The sequence below is a fragment of the Branchiostoma lanceolatum genome, chromosome 2, assembly GCF_035083965.1.
Source record: "Branchiostoma lanceolatum isolate klBraLanc5 chromosome 2, klBraLanc5.hap2, whole genome shotgun sequence".
Classification (NCBI taxonomy): domain Eukaryota; kingdom Metazoa; phylum Chordata; class Leptocardii; order Amphioxiformes; family Branchiostomatidae; genus Branchiostoma; species Branchiostoma lanceolatum.
The window spans coordinates 37629293-37646674 of NC_089723.1; the positions used below are offsets into that span (position 1 = coordinate 37629293).

The following is a 17382-nucleotide window of genomic DNA, read 5'->3' on the forward strand; positions in this document are numbered from 1 at the left end:
GATGTCTATATATCTGCTTGATTAAACTTAGCTTACTCTTCCAGCAAAATTTGTCTCTCATATAACAGTTCAAAGGGTCCCGATTTCAAAATTTTCTCAACTGTCTTGCCCCCTATACAATTTAATTTTTTTGCTGCCGCCTCTGGTACCGACAACCGCTGGTTCCCGGTTCTTGTTTTATAGCATGCGTCATCAGCTATCCCAAGTGGACGCCCGATGCGATGTCCATATACTAGTACGTAGTAGTTGTTTTATAAATGAGGGTCGTTTTTCTACCATTTTTACACGATACCTGTAGGGGGAGGGTCATGGAAAAATTTTTCGAGGTGGGGGGGAGGGTCATGGAAAAATTTTTTGAAGTGGGGGGGAGGGTCATGGAAAATTTTTTTGACCGGACTTCCGGTGCACCACCCCTCCCCCCCCGCTAAATATCGTATGGTCCCTAAAGAAGCAGAATAACTGGAGAAGGCCTGGATGGATTGTCTTGATATTCGGTAGGTGGGTAGATCTTGATGAGACCTGGAATTGATTACATTTTGGGCCCCCTAGCGGCTTGTTACGGTACTGCAGCGGAACTTCCTGTTTTGATATCTCGTGTTCTGGACATGCTATGAAACTGATTTTTGAGTGGTATATAACTCTTTGGACAGAGAGTAAGTGGTATAGATTTGGGCCACCCTGGCGGCTTTTTCTGGAACTGCAGGAGCAGGTTTTGCTTCGGACTGTGAAAGGGAATAACTCAAGAAGGGCTTGATGGATGGTCATGCTTTTTGGTAAGTGGATAGCTTGAGTGATGATTTACATTATTAGATACTTATTATGCTGTATGCTGTATTGACACTACCAACTGGGTTTGGGGTTAAACAGTCGTTTTGGGGGTCCTTACCTCATTTAACCTGGACCCAAGGAGTGAAACGTGGGTTAAAAAGAGTGACTTTTCCCTCCTTTTCACCCCCCATTTTGGGTGAGGACCCGTACCCCCAAAACGACTGTTTAACCCCAAATCCAGTTGGTAGTGTCAAGTTGTACCCAACTTATATTCTCGCCGCCACTTGTACATTGTAGAAAGTAGAATTTTTGACAAAACACTAAAACAAGTGAAAGATAAATGGAACTTATACCTAGTTGGAACTTTTCTTGAAAGATGGATGCAGCTTCGACATTTTCTACGTGTATTTTAATAACAACATCCGTGTTAACTAGAATCTACTTCTTCTTTGACTTTGAATCCAGGTACAAGACATGAGTGTCTAAGACAAGATGTCACCTCGAAGGCTTTTGCATTAAGCCTTGAGAAAGTATTAATACTCTTGGTGTTAAAGATCTGGCCCTGCATTGGTCACCAGTGTATTGTAGTACCGTACATGCAGAGAGTTATTTTTTCGTACGATACTTACTATTTACTTAACGTTGGGTAACATAAATTCGCGGGGTACTTAAATTCGCGATTTTTCGAAAACGGCGTATTTAGGGATATGTGCTACATGCAAAATCAGTTATAACGCCAGCAATGCAAAGCAGATAGACTAACGTATTCAGAACACTGGCTGAAAAGCTCCGATAACCATGCATTAGAAGTTGGCGACGTCAAAAACTCTCCGTCCCTTATTGACAGAGTCTGGGGGCTTCGTGGGAGAATCACCCAGCACGGTTGTTCGCTGGTTTATAAGACAAATGTCACATCTCCTGCCTGCTAAACACAATTATCTATAAGACAACTTATTACAATCTCTTTTGCTAACCTGCAACTGGATTCTAAGTGTGATCAATCATCAAAACTCCTCTCTGTTGCTACAACCTACGGCACGTGTATTTTCCCGCCGCCATATTGTTAACCAGAATCCTGTTGTCAAGCAGACGACAAAGGTTTGTGAGGAACACTTTTTTGTCTAAATGCTGCGTGTGATAGTGGACTGAGGAAGATATTTTCCTCAAAGTTTACTCCTAACACAACAAGGAACACATGGACATAGTAGTATTACCATTGCTACGGCATCCAGCTAACTTTCCCTGAATAATGTAACGTTACACATTGCCCGATGATGACGATGGGCCGACTTTGAGTGAAGTTCTACCGACTCAACACACGGGTTGTTCCCGAACTGGCCTGATGTGTGCGGTACGGCCGTTTTTTCGTGTATTTTTTTTTACTTGGACACGTCTATATCCATAGCACTCTCCTCAAGCCAAGGATGGAACGAATAGCTGCTGTATAAAATGTGATTAGCGGTAAGATATTGAAGACGAATCTTCTCTCCCGAATTAATGTGCCCCCCTGTCCGACAGCACCGTTATTGTGCGTGCGGCGGACGGCAGTTTCAAGTTGAAATATTATGGTGTCAGCACGACTAGAGACAAAATTTACCATATATATGATTAGTGCAAAGATAGTACATGATACTGACAGAATTATAGAAAAAAAGGATGGTTTATTGTTCTGCTAGATTGATTTCAGTCAACCATTATCGGAAAAATCCCGAATTTATGTTACCCAACGTTACCTCAATGAAAAATTATTTCACGGTTCTGTTTGTACCTGGCTAAAAGATCACCTATCAAATTGTACATGTCTGTGGAATTGAAAACAGTCTGTCTCCAATAATATCTACTCCTCTCATACAAAATCAACTACCAGTGGTGTTCCTCAGGGTGTCATTTTGGGTCCCATGCCATTTCTAATCGTTAATGACTTAGCATATGTATGTAAAACATTATTATTTGCGGATTTACGTCGCACTCAAACCTTGACACATAAGTGAGTAAGATGAACTATGAATTAGATTTAAAAGAAAAACAAAACCGGTTCTAGGCTAATACATTGTCTTTCATTGTTAAGAAAATATTTCAAATTCTTTTCGGGATAGAATAGAAAATACAATAAAGAAAGTGTCAAAAGTCTATCAACAACACAACAATTAACCAAGTACCGCATACACGTCTTTCAGACGTTATAATTGATGAAAAGCGTACATTAGAAAATATATGAAAAACATATAGAAAACACATAAAACGTAGAACCTAGGTATCATCAGATTGTAAATTTAATCACATAACAGTATAGTCTTCTATATATTGATGAAGGTCAGACATTCAGGTTATAAAGTAACATTTTGAAACAGTCAGACAGCAACTGCCTGAAACGCCTGTCTGTTTCAAGATTTTATCCAGATGCTTGAGTAATTATTTTTGGTGAGTCTTCTATATATCTCGCATATTGTAACATAGTACAATACATAGTACAATACCATCATCATCATCGGTCGACCCCCGGGGGGGACGGGGCAAGTCCATGCACAACCGCTGACCACTCCATCCTGTACAATACAATACATAGTACAATATATGTAGTATAGACTAGTACATACTCACTTAAGTCACTACGTCGTCTGCAAAAAGGCTACGTCTGGATTATTTCAAATCCGTCTTCATCGTTCTTTCGTAGTTGCAGTGACTGTACGATCTAAACGAGCTACAAACCTGTCTTCTCGTCCACAAAATGATCAATCATGATATAGTTCGTTCATTGTCCACCAAATCAATTTAAATGTCTTTTTGATCTGCAACTCGGATTTCTATCAGTACAAGACAAGGCAGCAGAATAATTGGAGACGGATCCCCACAAAAACCCACACAAATCTGGAATGATTTAAGTCAGAACTTATGGATCAGTAAATGTTTCCTCAACTTTAAGAGCATGATAAACCTTTTCTAGGTAACAATCAGAAATTTAGCTAGTTTTCTACTGAATCCACTCGTAATTTTCATGATTTTGGCCGGCCGCTTCTATTCCACTGTGTGGCCGAATTTACAACTTTCGAGCTTGAACGACTTGGTATTCCTCGGTTACTTTGTAATCTCCATCAAGTCCAGATAATACGTAAGTTTCTCTTGCCATCTTTTCCATATCATCCAAGAATTCATCGCGCTTGTCTTGGGGTATGTAGGACAGGAGCGGGAAAATAGAACCGAGAAATTCCTTCAGCTTTTCCTTAGACTCGAATGGCTCCGGCGCAGCCTTGAGTTGGCAGGAGAGGACCTCAAACCCGCACTCCTCCATAAGAAGACGGTTCGTCACGTCGCTGGAAGGCCACGGAAAGAGGAGAACGGGATGTTGCAAGTAGATTTTCCACTTGGGATGCGCAACCATCTTCGTGAAGGTTTGTAGGATTTTGCTTTTGTCAGTGGTGGAGCACGTTACGATTTCACCGCGAGGCTTCAGGCAATGATGTAGAGCTTTCAGTGCTGAAACCTTGTCCCGGACCCAGTGTAGCACGAAGAAGGAGACTGCCTTGCTGAAGGCACCTTGCCACTCTGGCTTGAAGGTGGATACGTCAGAGACATCAGCTACGTGGTAGAGAATGTTTGGGGAGGGGTTGTGCTGACTGGCATAGCTGCAGAAACAAAACAGAACACAATGCCATGTACATACCTAATGATTCACAACTTCTGCAAGAAGATCTGAACGCACTCGAGGAATGGCAAAGCAAACGGCTCATGCAGTTTAATCCCCACAAATGCTACATTATGCACACCCAAAGGAAAGCAGACAGAAGAAGAATGTCCAGATTATGCGGGATGTACAAAATGTCAATGAACTGGTAGACATACCGACTAGTAAGTATTTAGTACCAGGCTACCAGCTTAGAAAAAAACAATGCCTTCAAGTACCAGAGTTATCCACCCAGAATTGATGTATCCAAAAATTCATCCTGATATCCCACAAGCAAATCACAAAGGAATTACCTGATAAAGTCAGGTGACACATCAAAGCCTGCCACAGAAGCGACCCCTGGCTGTTGGGAGATGTACTTGCAGGTTGCCCCCGTGCCACACCCCGCGTCCAAAACGGCGTCCCCTTCCTCCCACTTCATGTACTGCTGCAGCACCTCAACCCCGAAACTGTACTGGTGGGAGCTATTTTTGGAATAGTGGACAGGTTTCGTTGTATCCATTTTCTGTGTTAAGATTGAAAAAAGAGAGATAGAGCAACTGGTTAATAGATTATAACGTTATTAGAACAAGAATTGCAGTAACTTATGTTAGAATAAAAGGTTCTTTTATGCATCGGGCGGACACGCAATGATCTCTATGAACTACATTCTATTCCATTGATCGCACAGACACCCTGCTTGGGCCTCTGTCTCCTGTCCCACTTCCGGGTATTGAAACTGACACCGGGCTTCTCCCAGACCAGGGTATATCCCTGGGTTCTGGGTAATACCATTCTCTGGTGTCGGGGGTGAAACCTATCATAACAACTTATATACTAAAGACGACCGAATTGGGGGTACAGAGATGTGCATGATGAAGTACAAATTATTCAAGTTGGGACTTATCTTGCATGATTAATGAGGAAAATCTATATTTGCAGTGTTTCCTTTAAAGGACTCAAATACATGTAACATATGTAATGGCAAGTGAAAGGTCTGAAAGACTTTCGGACTTTGACCTGGAAAAGATGGCCGCGTACCGGGTATCATTTGTAAAAGACCACATCTTTATGAATACAAAATCAACCAAATTTGTAAAAAAAATGATTCACAGATGAACAAATAAATGGACCATTCATAATCCAGGAATTGAGTGGTGCCCCCTTCATGAGGCCCCTTGTGGTGTGATGCATGACCCAATTTGTGGGTCAACGCAATAGAAGAATTAAGTTGCTAAATTATGGTGGAAATTGAACAACTATTCACACAAACTATTTACACAAACTTTTCTCAAGGTTCGCTCGGCAAAATCGGAGCAAGTAACTAAAACTCGAAGCAGACTAGTACCACTGGGGGTCAATGAGACCTTGTCCCTTAATTTAGGCAAACGCGGCCTTTCACTGTTACAAAACTTACACACTGAACGAATGAATGAATGAATGAATGAATGAGGAGGAGTGTAGATAATTCCAACATACAGTACCTAGTATCAACCCTGTCACACCTTTATCAGGATCATTTTGCGTGTACACGAATCCAGCAAGAATCTACTCAAATTACAAACAACTCGAAGCAGACTAGTACTACTGGGGTCAATGAGACCTCGTCCCTTAATTTAGGCAAACGCGGCCTTTCACTGTTACAAAATTTACACACTGAACGAATGAATGAATGAATGAATGAGGAGGAGCGTAAATAATTCCAACACACAGTACCTAGTATCAACCCTGCCACACCCTGTCAGTCTCACCAAAGTGTAGAAGTCTCGTTTAGAATAGTTATTTCCGAAGCACTGCGCTATCTCGGCCTGTCCGGCTGTGACGCCTGTCCTAGTGACCTCGACCTGGGCTCTGACTGTTTCACACCGAAGTTTCAATCACACAGTAAAAGGCAAGAGTTCAGAGAACACCTAACTCCGTGAGATATCTAGAGATTTTATTTCATGTTACCTCCATGAAGTATGGAGGTATTGTGTATGTGTGTGTGTGTGTGTGTGTGTGTGTGTGTGTGTGTGTGTGTGTGTGTGTGTGTGTGTGTGCGTGTGTGTGTGCGTGCGTGTGTGTGTGTGTATGTCTTTGTGTCGTGATTCTGGATATTTGTGGTCGGCACAACTTTTAGTATCTCTGGATGTATTGTGATTCATGATATCTGGTATGAGAGTAGGTGTTGGGGAGACGAAGATCAGGGTCGATTTTGGGTCCCCTGGTATGTATCCTTGGTACTGCAGCAGAACTTCCGGTTTTTGTATCTTTGGTCCTGAACATGCTGTTGTCTTGTTCACGACAGGATTGATCTGTGGGACGATCTTCAGGATCAACATCAGCCGCCCGTTCTACGCCGACGCTCGGCCCTGGGTGGATCTGGACTTCGGGCGGGAGATCTACGTGGCTGCGATAGAGACCTCTGGCGACGTGCGCACGAACTGCTACACCAAAGCGTACAGTCTGCAGACAAGCGCGAACGGGGTGGTTTACGAGGACCACAAGGACCATGGAGCCAGCTCTGAGCCATGTGCACGTGTTAAGGTATCTGTGGTGACTACTTTTTGCATGGCCAATCAAGAATTTAAATGCTGTAGATTGTGTGAGTGGATATACATTGTAAACGTTTATGGAAACTTTATTAGATTTTTTTTAATCCAACCGAGCAAACAGATCTAGCAACAGAACACTTATATGATGTTTGTGCCATGATGCCGATGTTGCACACCAGAGATAATGCCGTGCCAATGAGCACAACGAGTCATGTAAGAGCACAACGACCCCCCCCCTCTCATAGCGGTATGCAGTTATTTGGTTTATTTCGATATCATTTGCACACATGAAAACATTTGAACACCATTTGCGTACATGAATACATTTGCATCCACTCCAACCATTATCCTATACCATGCATTTAATTAGCATGTCTGATATCGTTTGGATTACCATACATGCATATTATTACCGTACCGTTAGCATATCTTTATCATTACCTTTTCTTGTTTGGTCCCGGCTGGTATACAGGCCGATAGATGATGATGATAACGACCATACCGTGACCCAGTAGCGTGCGTAGTCCAGTGGTCAGCGATCTTGCCTCTGGAACTAGAAGCCCCGGGTTCGATCCCGACATGCACGCTACCGGAAACGGTCGCAGTCCTTAGGACGGGACGTTAAGCCGTGGTCCACTGTTCATTGTGTTTGTCGAAAAACTGTTCAAATGAACTGTTCATTGAGTTCATTTGAACTAAACTGGTTCGAGATCACTTTCCTTTTCCTTTCCCTTCCTTGAGCAGGTCATTCGTATACTTGCAAACCTTACCATGCCATGTCCTGTTAGCCGCCTGAGTAATAGATGCCATCCTGTTGACCCTATATTACTCACCCATTGTTCACACTTGTTCCAGGTGTACCAGGCAAACACTGACCTGAGAACGGTTGTCCGGACCTTCATCCAGCCGCGCACTACTCACCCATTGTCCATTCTTATACATGTTCCAGGTGTACCAGGCAAACACTGACCCCAGAACAGTCGTCCGGACCTTCATCCAGCCGCGAGTCTCCTCTCGGTACCTGCGAGTCGTCCCGGTCGGCTGGTTCGGGCGCCCGACAATGACTATCGGTGTCCTGGGATGCGAGAGTGCGCTCATCGCTGCACGGCGTGAGTAACATCCTCCCTTTACTCTCGCCTAGTTAACGGTTATAACATGGCCAGGAACTCCATTCGACCTTTGACGTATATCTAACGTATACAATCACATGCACAAAAGATACAAAACGGACGTTCTGCTGCATTACCAAGGTCACATACCAGGGGGCCCAAAATCGACCTTGAATTTTGGCTTCACAACACCTACCCACATACCAAATATCATCATAATCCATCAAGTGGTTCTTGAGTTATACTGACAACAGTAGTGAGGAAACACAAACACACACACACACACACACACACACACACACACACACACACACACACACACACACACACACGCACACACACACACACACACACACACACAGACAGACACACACACCTAAAACTGTATCTCCATTTTTCATGGGGATAATAATCACTGAACCGACTTCATTCGAGTTCTTTGTTTCCAATCGCAGACCCAGGTAATGTCTGGGGAGTGCTCAACCACATATAGAGATAAAACTAGAGTTCCACGAACACATTATTTTCGCCAAATAATCAAGGCTTATTATGGATAGTGATTAGTATTTACATGCTTATCACCCCCTGCAAATTTGATCATGCACCATACCATTTGGAAGTTATGATGGGGCGAATGAGTCCAGTCTAGCGCTAAAAATCATTTGATGGTACAGGACTTGTGTATGTGTCTAGTGTGCTGATATATGTTATAACTGGTCATGAAAAATATGAGTATGTTGATATTATATGGGCCACATAGGCTCGATATTGCAGTGTTGTAAGTTGAAAGTGATGATGAAATGGTACAGTCAATATATATGAATAGAATAAATCTTTATTCCATATCATACACATTTTGAAAGGCATGGTACGTGTGACTTTTCTAGCTAGCAGTGGTGCCGTTTTGGTGCAGTGTACTCTCCAAGCAGAGGAGTGGGTCTGGCTGTTTTTGGCGACGCCTCAGGGGCGAGCCAAATTTTTACTATATTGTGTGCAGATTGCAAGAATTCTAGGAATTGTACAGGAATGTGAAAGTCCATGGGACGATAACTCAAGAATGCCTGGATGTATTGTCTTCATATTTTGTAGGTGGGTAGGTCTGTGGGAGACCTTGTAATGATTGGATTTTGGGCCCCCTAGCGACTTTCTATGGTACTGCAGGGGAACTTTCACTTTTCAAATCTCGTCTTCTGAACATGCTATAGTCATGATTTTTAAGTGGTGGATAGCTCTTTGTAAGGAAAATATGTTCTGTAGATTTGGACCCCCTAGTGGCTTTTTTTGGAACTGCAGGAGCTGATTTTGACTCAAACTTTGAAAGAGAATAACGCAAGAAGGGGATGACGGATCATCATAATTGTTGGTGTGTAGATAGCTTAAGTGATGATTTTCATAATCATATGCCAATTATGCAAATCAAGATCTGATTTGCATAATTAATGAGGAGGGATAATAAATCAGCTGCATTCTATTATAGGACTCTCAAACACATGACATATGTAACTGAGAAAGAGATAAATATCGATAGATATCAATTATGCAAATTGATACTTAATTTGCATAATTAATGACAAAATACTATAAATCCATAGTGGTAAATGATGGGGATTTCATTTCGCACCATTTGGAAGTTAAGTAAATGTGGCCACTATTAGACACAAATCTTGCATAGAGGGCCTCATTTACATGATTTATGAGGAAATGGTACGATATCTTTTTTTGTGAAAACAAGATTTTCATACATTGGACAACTTGTGTTATTTTGGTGGAGAAGGTGATCGACTGATATGATTTATGCCGAAATTATGCGAGGTCCTTATTTGCATGTAGGCTAAAAACGAAAACGTTAACAGAGACCACCGTCGCCATGGCAACATCTTTTTATGTTGCCAATCTTGTTTGACGTGTTTTTTGGAAAACACGTTAAAAACCAGCTGGACCCTCTGCCTGGAGAATAGTGGGTGTCCCATTTGTTTATTTATCTGACCTACATGTACGTTTATGCAAGGCTATCTGACCTGACACTGTCCCTTGTCCCATTATGAAATGCAGCGGGTTAACAAACTTTCCTTACTTACTTACTAGTCATTCATTATGTAAAGTACCATCTCAGCTCTCTACATACCAAACATCACGACGATCTGTCGACCCCTTCTCAAGTTATTCATGTCCGAATTTCAAAACAAAAAACACCCACTGCAGTTCTAAACAAGCCGCTAGGGGGCCCAAATTTACAGAACTTAGTTCCTGTGGCATGAAGTATCCACCACACAATAATCATGACCATAGCACTTTCAGAAAATATGCCACTAAATTTTGAAGCTCAGCTGCAGTACCTTAGGTACCCGCTAGAAGGCCCATTATCGAACTTGACCTTCCTTTCTGAAAACCCTACCCATCCACTAAATATCATACAGATCCATCAACAGCTTCTCGAGTTATGTTGGCGACATACAAATACACATCCACACAAAGCCTGCTGCAGTACCGACGGAAAATGCCAGGGGAACCATTGTTGAACTTGACCTCCGTTTCTACAACATCTATACACCTAGAAAAAATCATGAAGATCCATCAACGTTTCCGTCACTTTTTTTGCCTACATACAAACACAAAAAAAGTTAAAAGTCTGCTGCAGTACTGTTTAATAGCGCAAGGTGAACCATTTTCGAACTTTACCTTCCTTTGCACAACGACTACACACCTACCAAAAATCATAAAGATTCATTGAAGCTTTCTTGAGTTATACTCCTGATATACATACAGACCCACCTAACAGATATTTCAACCGAAACATAATCTTCTCCGAGTACAAGTACTCGGCGAAGATAATAAGATCAAATTAAATAAAATAAAATAGAATTAGATTAGATTAGATTTGATTTGATTTGATTTGATTTGATTTAATTTGATTTAATTCAATACGTGTTCTTTCTTTCCAATTACAGACCCGGGTAATGTCTTGGGAGTGTTCAACGAAGGATCCAACTTGGACTTCACGGCTGCGCAACACCACTGCTCCAAGTACAACAGCAGAATGGCCTCCCCCAGTGAGCTCAGTGTCGCATTTGAAGCCGGTATAACCGGAGATCTTGGGCTTTCATGGCTGACGGACCAGACTGGTAGATACGTACTCGAACGACTTGCTACCTCCTCAGATTATAAGAGCCCCGGCCTCATCAACTGGGGTGTTCAGTCTCCTTCAGATCGACTTCGCGTGTGGTGTATGCAGCCTATGTCAGAAAGTAGGTGATGCAAACTGTGTTTGTTTAGAGATTTCTTACAAATATCTTTGACATTCTACGTTTATGTTCCGTTTGGAAAAAAATAATGGTGTTTTTCCGGTATTGTCATGCCGATTTCTAATAAAAGAATATCTGAGCAACAATAGTTTTAAATTTTTCTAAAAGATTGAACACCGGATTATCGCAAGATTCTGTCACAAAATCCGAAAACGTCTCCCATTCACCCCATGGTTAAAGCAGGTCCGGCTAAATACAAGAAAAGCATCGTTAAACAGCTTAGATATATCGTAAAAAATTAATTACAATTCAAAAAGATATACGAGAAACTCTAAATGCTTCACAGAGGTGTAAGATCTGGGGCAGGTCACCTAGGTTGTGGCTGCACTCCTCTTTTGGAAGGGACGTAAAATGGGGGTCCGGCGTTCGAAGTGGTGCAAAAAAGGGCTATAGCAACCCCTCCCTGTAAAAACATACCCTGCTTCAGAAACAGCAAGGGAACTTCTGACCTGTGTACCACTAGCTAAAGGCACTACAGGGTGAACATCAACAACATAAGATCTTCGATTTCTTGTTTGTTGAAGGAATGGGATGCCCCACCCCCCTCGCCGCCAGGCAGCCGTGTGCCTGGGATGGCGTCACGCGTCGCCAATGCGAGCTGCACGGCTGCTGCTGGGATCCGTATCCTGGGTATCCGGCCTGCTTCCGGAAAACAGGTCAGGAGATTTTGCATCTTTTAATTCGAAGCATTTAAAGTATATCTGCATCCTCTCATGACAGACGCGCCGTCTGTGTATCTCAAGCAATGGCCCTGGCGTGCCGGCATGCGATCAGTCCTTCTCACTGGGTTACTGGGATACTCCCCCACCTGTCATTGGCGGAAAGTTGTCGACCAATCATGTCGCCACGTAAAGTAAAGAGGCAATGTGATTGGCTAATAATTTTCCCTCCAACAATAGTAGGGGATGTGTCAGATTGGCTGCCGGTTGACCAGCGCTGACGCATCGAGAAAGACTGGCGGAACGCAGGCCAGCACGCCAGGGCCGTTGCTTGAGATACAGAACGAGCGGGCCGGGCATGGGAGGGTGGTATATTACCTACGAGACTGCCTATGTAACACTGGGGAACGCACTTATTTGTTTATTCGATAGACATCACGCTAAAAAATAGTTACTCAAGCAACTGGATGAAATTTTGAAACAGTCAGACGTTTCAGACAGCATCCGTTATCTTTCGTCCATGCCCAAGGATAGGACTGGAAAACCAGGTTTTATACCCAAACTCTGATTATATATTGTACTGGTTTTACAGTCCTATCCTTAGTCACCGACGAAAGATATCGTCTGACTGTTTCAAAATTTTATCCAGTTGCTTGAGTTATCATTTTCTATGTAAATTTTTACCTGGATATCTAATCTTCATCAACGTAACGACATTATACCCTCAGCTGGTACAAACATCGCGCTCGGGAAAAGGACACATCAGTCGACAACGCTTGACGAGAACAGTCGCCCCTGGTACGGCAATGACGGCGTCAGAACGTGCTCAACGAATCGTTGCAACGAGAGCAACGACACTTGCGTCAGAATTCGAACGCATAAAGGTATGGGTTGGTAGCCTGGGATTCAAACCTATTGTTACAGCAGCTCCCTAGTCTCCTCTACGCAGAGGTTTGAATTCCAGGCTTAATGGGTTGGTACAAAGCATTTGTCGTCTTGTTCATTTTTCTTGACCGATCAGACAATGTATCTGTCCTTCTGCACACAGCTGGTTTATAATAAAGTTTTTGCTGTATTTTCTTGTTTATTCATTTATCTATTCATTTACAGTAAATGAGAAAAGGAACTGATAAAGAGAATGCTGTTGGTCGCACTACCGTAAATATGTGTACGATGTTGTGTTAGGGACGTATACGATATCGCGGCGATAGGCATGGCATCATGACATGCCATAATCAATAAGACGATTATTTTATGGCAATGTTTTCAATGTATCTTTCGTCCTGGGCATGTTATGGTCTGGATATTTGGGTGGATATAGGTTTTGACTTTGGGACGAAGTGATATAGGTCTGGGCCCTCTATCAGTTAATTTTGGAACTGCAGGCTCCAGTGGGCTGCTCTCCTGACACCCAGAAAGTACCGCAAACATTTGTTTATCCATCAGGCTCAGCTTTGTTTTCAACCACATTGAAATACGTTTTCTCGCCCTTCCAGTTTGCGCTGATCCACTTGGAATGGAATCTGGTGCCATACCTGATTACAGCATTACTGCATCCTCGTACCATGCATATACTCACGAGCCTTACCATGCGCGTTTAAACGGAGTCACTGGTATAGGCGCTTGGGCAACTGCATCCAACACCATTGGACAATGGTTACAGGTAGGCAATCACGGTTCTGCTTGTTTGGGATATGGCTATTTTCTGTTAGATTAAATCTAAGGCAATGTCATCCATTGCAACATTGACGCCACACTTAGGTTGGGTTTACACACGGATTTCCAAGCACCGAGTACTCAAGACCTCCGAGTACTCCGAGCACACTTGGAGCACACTCCGAGTGTACTCGGAAACGTATGTGTAATCCGGGCCTTAGTGTGGCATCCACTTCGGTGTTGCTGTAAGGTGATATTCCGTTTTATATATGATCAGTATCCTAGTATGTTGATGACCTATGATGTGTTTGGCATAGGATTTCAAAGATTTTCTCCACTGAGAATATCCAACGTGCATAGAACGAAACATAAAAAATGTATAGCAAGAAAATACACAATAAATAGTTAGGAGTAATTTTTACGTTTTGTGTATTTTATATGATATTTTTCGTTCCCACGAGGTGCCCGACCGGGCCCCGGATTGGAAATGGGACCGTAACATAACTGTGTACGTCATCCAGATTTAGTTAGATCTTTCCTTCTTGCATTTCACGTACATACCATAACGAAAAGGTTTATGCATTCAGGTGGATTTAGGAGAAATAAGGCACGTTACGGGCACCAGCATTCAGGGTCGCTACCATGGTTCCGACCAGTGGGTGACGTCATACAAACTACAGCACAGTGTAGATGGAGTTAGCTGGACGACGTATGCAGGCAGCGAATGCTCCGGCCCGGTACCATTATCGCACATACAGAGATATCTTCTTATTAATTTTCATTGCTAAATCAACCAAAAAAAGAAACAAATCTGTCCAGCAAACTTTACGTGTCGTTGTTATCTGCAACGTAGAAAAATCACTTTTGGGCAGATTTGTGTGCACAGGGGTGGTTTTGGAACAGTCAATTTTTGCATGGGGAGGGAGACGGGCGGAATATGCTGTATTTACTCTCGCAGATGTTGCCTTTCGTTTGTTTCTGTTATTTGTAATGGCTACGAGCTGGTTATATTATGCAGAAAAGTAAAACAAAACTCATTTTAATTATTCTTTTATCGTCTAGGTCTTCCCAGGCAACACCGACAGGAACACCCCTGTAACCAACCTACTGGACGATCCCGTCGATGCCCGATATGTGCGTTTCCTGCCTCAGTCCTGGTATGGTTGGATGAGTATGAGGGTGGAGATTCTAGGCTGCAACACCAGTAGGTTTCTGTTTAATTCATTTATTGGTTCAGCATGTACATGCCGGGTTGCCCAACTAGCCGGAGGCTATTACTAAGGGCGAACCCATGTGCGATTATAGGACTGTAGGTTTTGAACCACTCACACCAGGAACCCCTACTCTTTTCGATAAGTGCGGTGGGCTCTTTAAACGTGCTCGAGGTGTAGCTCCATTTAACGTCCTATCCGATGGATGTCCCTAACCGAAGCTAGGTACTCATTTACACCTGGGTGAAGTGAGGAAAGTCGTGTTAAGTGCCTTTCCCAAGGGCACAACATCGGGGCAAATCGGTGGTTTCGAACCCGGAACCTCTCGGTCGTGGGCAAAACACACTATCTATTATTATATTGCGCCACACGATGCCACGTTTCCAGGTTTCTGTTGAAAATCCTGTAGTCATTGCACGTGAATGCACTGTCCCTCTTCTGATCCAGTTATATCGTCCTTCATCACAACAGCGGATGGATTTTGATGTCCAGAAGACGTAATATAGGTTTAGTCCCCCTATCAGCTTGTTCGGGACTGCAAGGGCGGTTTTGTTAACATATTTCAAAGAGAATAATGGAATAAAGGAATGACAGATGATCATAATTTGGGTGCATAAAGGTCGCTTAGACAGCTGTACATATACAATGAAATGCAAAGTATTCAAAATAAGACAACGTTTGCAAAATCAATAACGAACTGTTTTCAATGTTTCTATATACTTTAACGGGTTGCTATCCTGACGCTCGGAAAGTACCATAAACATTGTTTTTTTTACCTAACAGGCGACCTTTGTTTTTCAACCAAACCAAACCAAACTAAACTAAATTATATACAGTTCAAACTCTACTTCTGGATGAATTACGGATATCATTTCCGGACATTTCATCCATCACTCTTTTCCTGTTTAGTGACGCTGAAGAAGAGTGACAGATGTCACTCGAAACGTCAGGAAATAATATCCGTAATTCATCCAGTAGTAGAGTTTGAACTGCATATAATTTAGCCTAGTTTGGTTTGGTTTGGTTCGGTTTAATTGAAAGACGAAGGTCGCCTGTTAGGTTAAAACAATGCGGAAGGATGCCTACTACTAGAGTTTGAACTGCGTATAATTTAGTATTGTCACCTGGATGCCTAACCTTCATCAACAAACTGAACCAAATTTGCTCGCCTTTCCAGTCTGCCTTGATCCACTGGGAATGGAATCTGGTGCCATACCCGATGACAGAATTACTGCCTCCTCGTATTGGGGTGCTGGTCACGAGCCGTTCCTCGGACGGTTAAACGAAGTTACTGGGGCAGGCGCTTGGGCAGCCATGGTCAACGTCATCGGACAATGGTTGCAGGTATTCGTATAGCCTATACCAGGCTCCACAGGTCGCTGGAAAAACAGTTGTAGAAATCGGCCAAATAGACGGATAACATGCCAGAGGAGTTGGTCCGCTAAAGAAGTTACAGTTGAACTCCTCTGGCATGCTATCCGTGTATTTGGCCGATTTCTACTATTTTTCAGGCGACCTGTGGAGCTTGGTAGATGCTAGTATTCGTATACATTTTGGTTGATCAAGCAATCAAGAATCTAGTTTGGAATATTACTTTTTCCTGTTTCTAAGTTAAAACTTACATCGAATGTAATGTTGCAATATCAGCTTCGTTGTTGCTTTATGGTGATCTTTCGTTTATATGATGAGTATCCTAGTATGTTAGTGACCACTGGTGTGTTTGGCATGGGATTTTACAGATTTGCTGCACTGAGAATACCTCAATGTGCACAATGAAGATTAGTTTTATCTTACAGTGCAGGTCATCAAGATTTAGTTAGATCTACCCTTCCCTCATTTCACTTGTAGCAAGAGTGTCGTCCTAGCTATAGTTAATTCCAGGGCTCTTATGCTCTCCTTTCTTGTTGGTGAAGGGAGACTATGGGGACCCTGAAACTAACTAGAACGACACTATGGCTATTTCACGTGCAAACCATAACGAAAACATTTATGCATTCAGGTGGATTTCGGAGAAGTGAAGCGCGTCAGGGGCACCATGATCCAGGGCCGTCACGGCGGCCAGTGGGTGAAGTCTTACAAACTACAGTACAGTGTAGATGGAGTTAGCTGGACGACATATGCAGGCAGCGATGGCTCAGACAAGGTATCACACATACAAAGATATCCTCTTACTATCTTCGCCGTGAAGGTTATGTTTTGAACAGCTTTCTTGTATGTGAGTGTGAGTGTGTGTGTGTGAGTGTGTGTGTATGTATGTATGTGTGTGTGTGTGTATGTGTGTGTGTGTGTGTGTCTGTGAACACGATAACTCAAGAATGCCAGTATGGATAGTCTTGATATTTAGTAGGTGAGTAGGTTTTTGTGAGACCTTAAAAATGATTAGAATTTGGGGCCCTAAGCGACTTGCTATGGTACTGCAGCCGAACTTCCGTTTTTTATATCTCGTGTTTTGAACATGCTATGGTCGGAGTGGTAGATAGCT

At 42.7% G+C, this 17382-nt stretch overlaps 1 protein-coding gene across 1 annotated transcript; it reads right to left on the reverse strand.

The window, feature by feature from the left end:
- Window positions 1-2803: 2803 nt before the first annotated feature.
- LOC136428945 (juvenile hormone acid O-methyltransferase-like) lies at window positions 2804-6281 on the reverse strand. Its single transcript, XM_066418790.1, has 4 exons — window positions 6167-6281; window positions 5914-5934; window positions 4744-4955; window positions 2804-4391 (listed from the first exon to the last, which is right to left on the reverse strand). The coding sequence occupies exons 3-4, from the start codon at window positions 4950-4952 to the stop codon at window positions 3806-3808; spliced, it is 795 nt and encodes a 264-aa protein (XP_066274887.1). The 5' UTR covers window positions 4953-4955; window positions 5914-5934; window positions 6167-6281; the 3' UTR covers window positions 2804-3805.
- Window positions 6282-17382: the final 11101 nt, after the last annotated feature.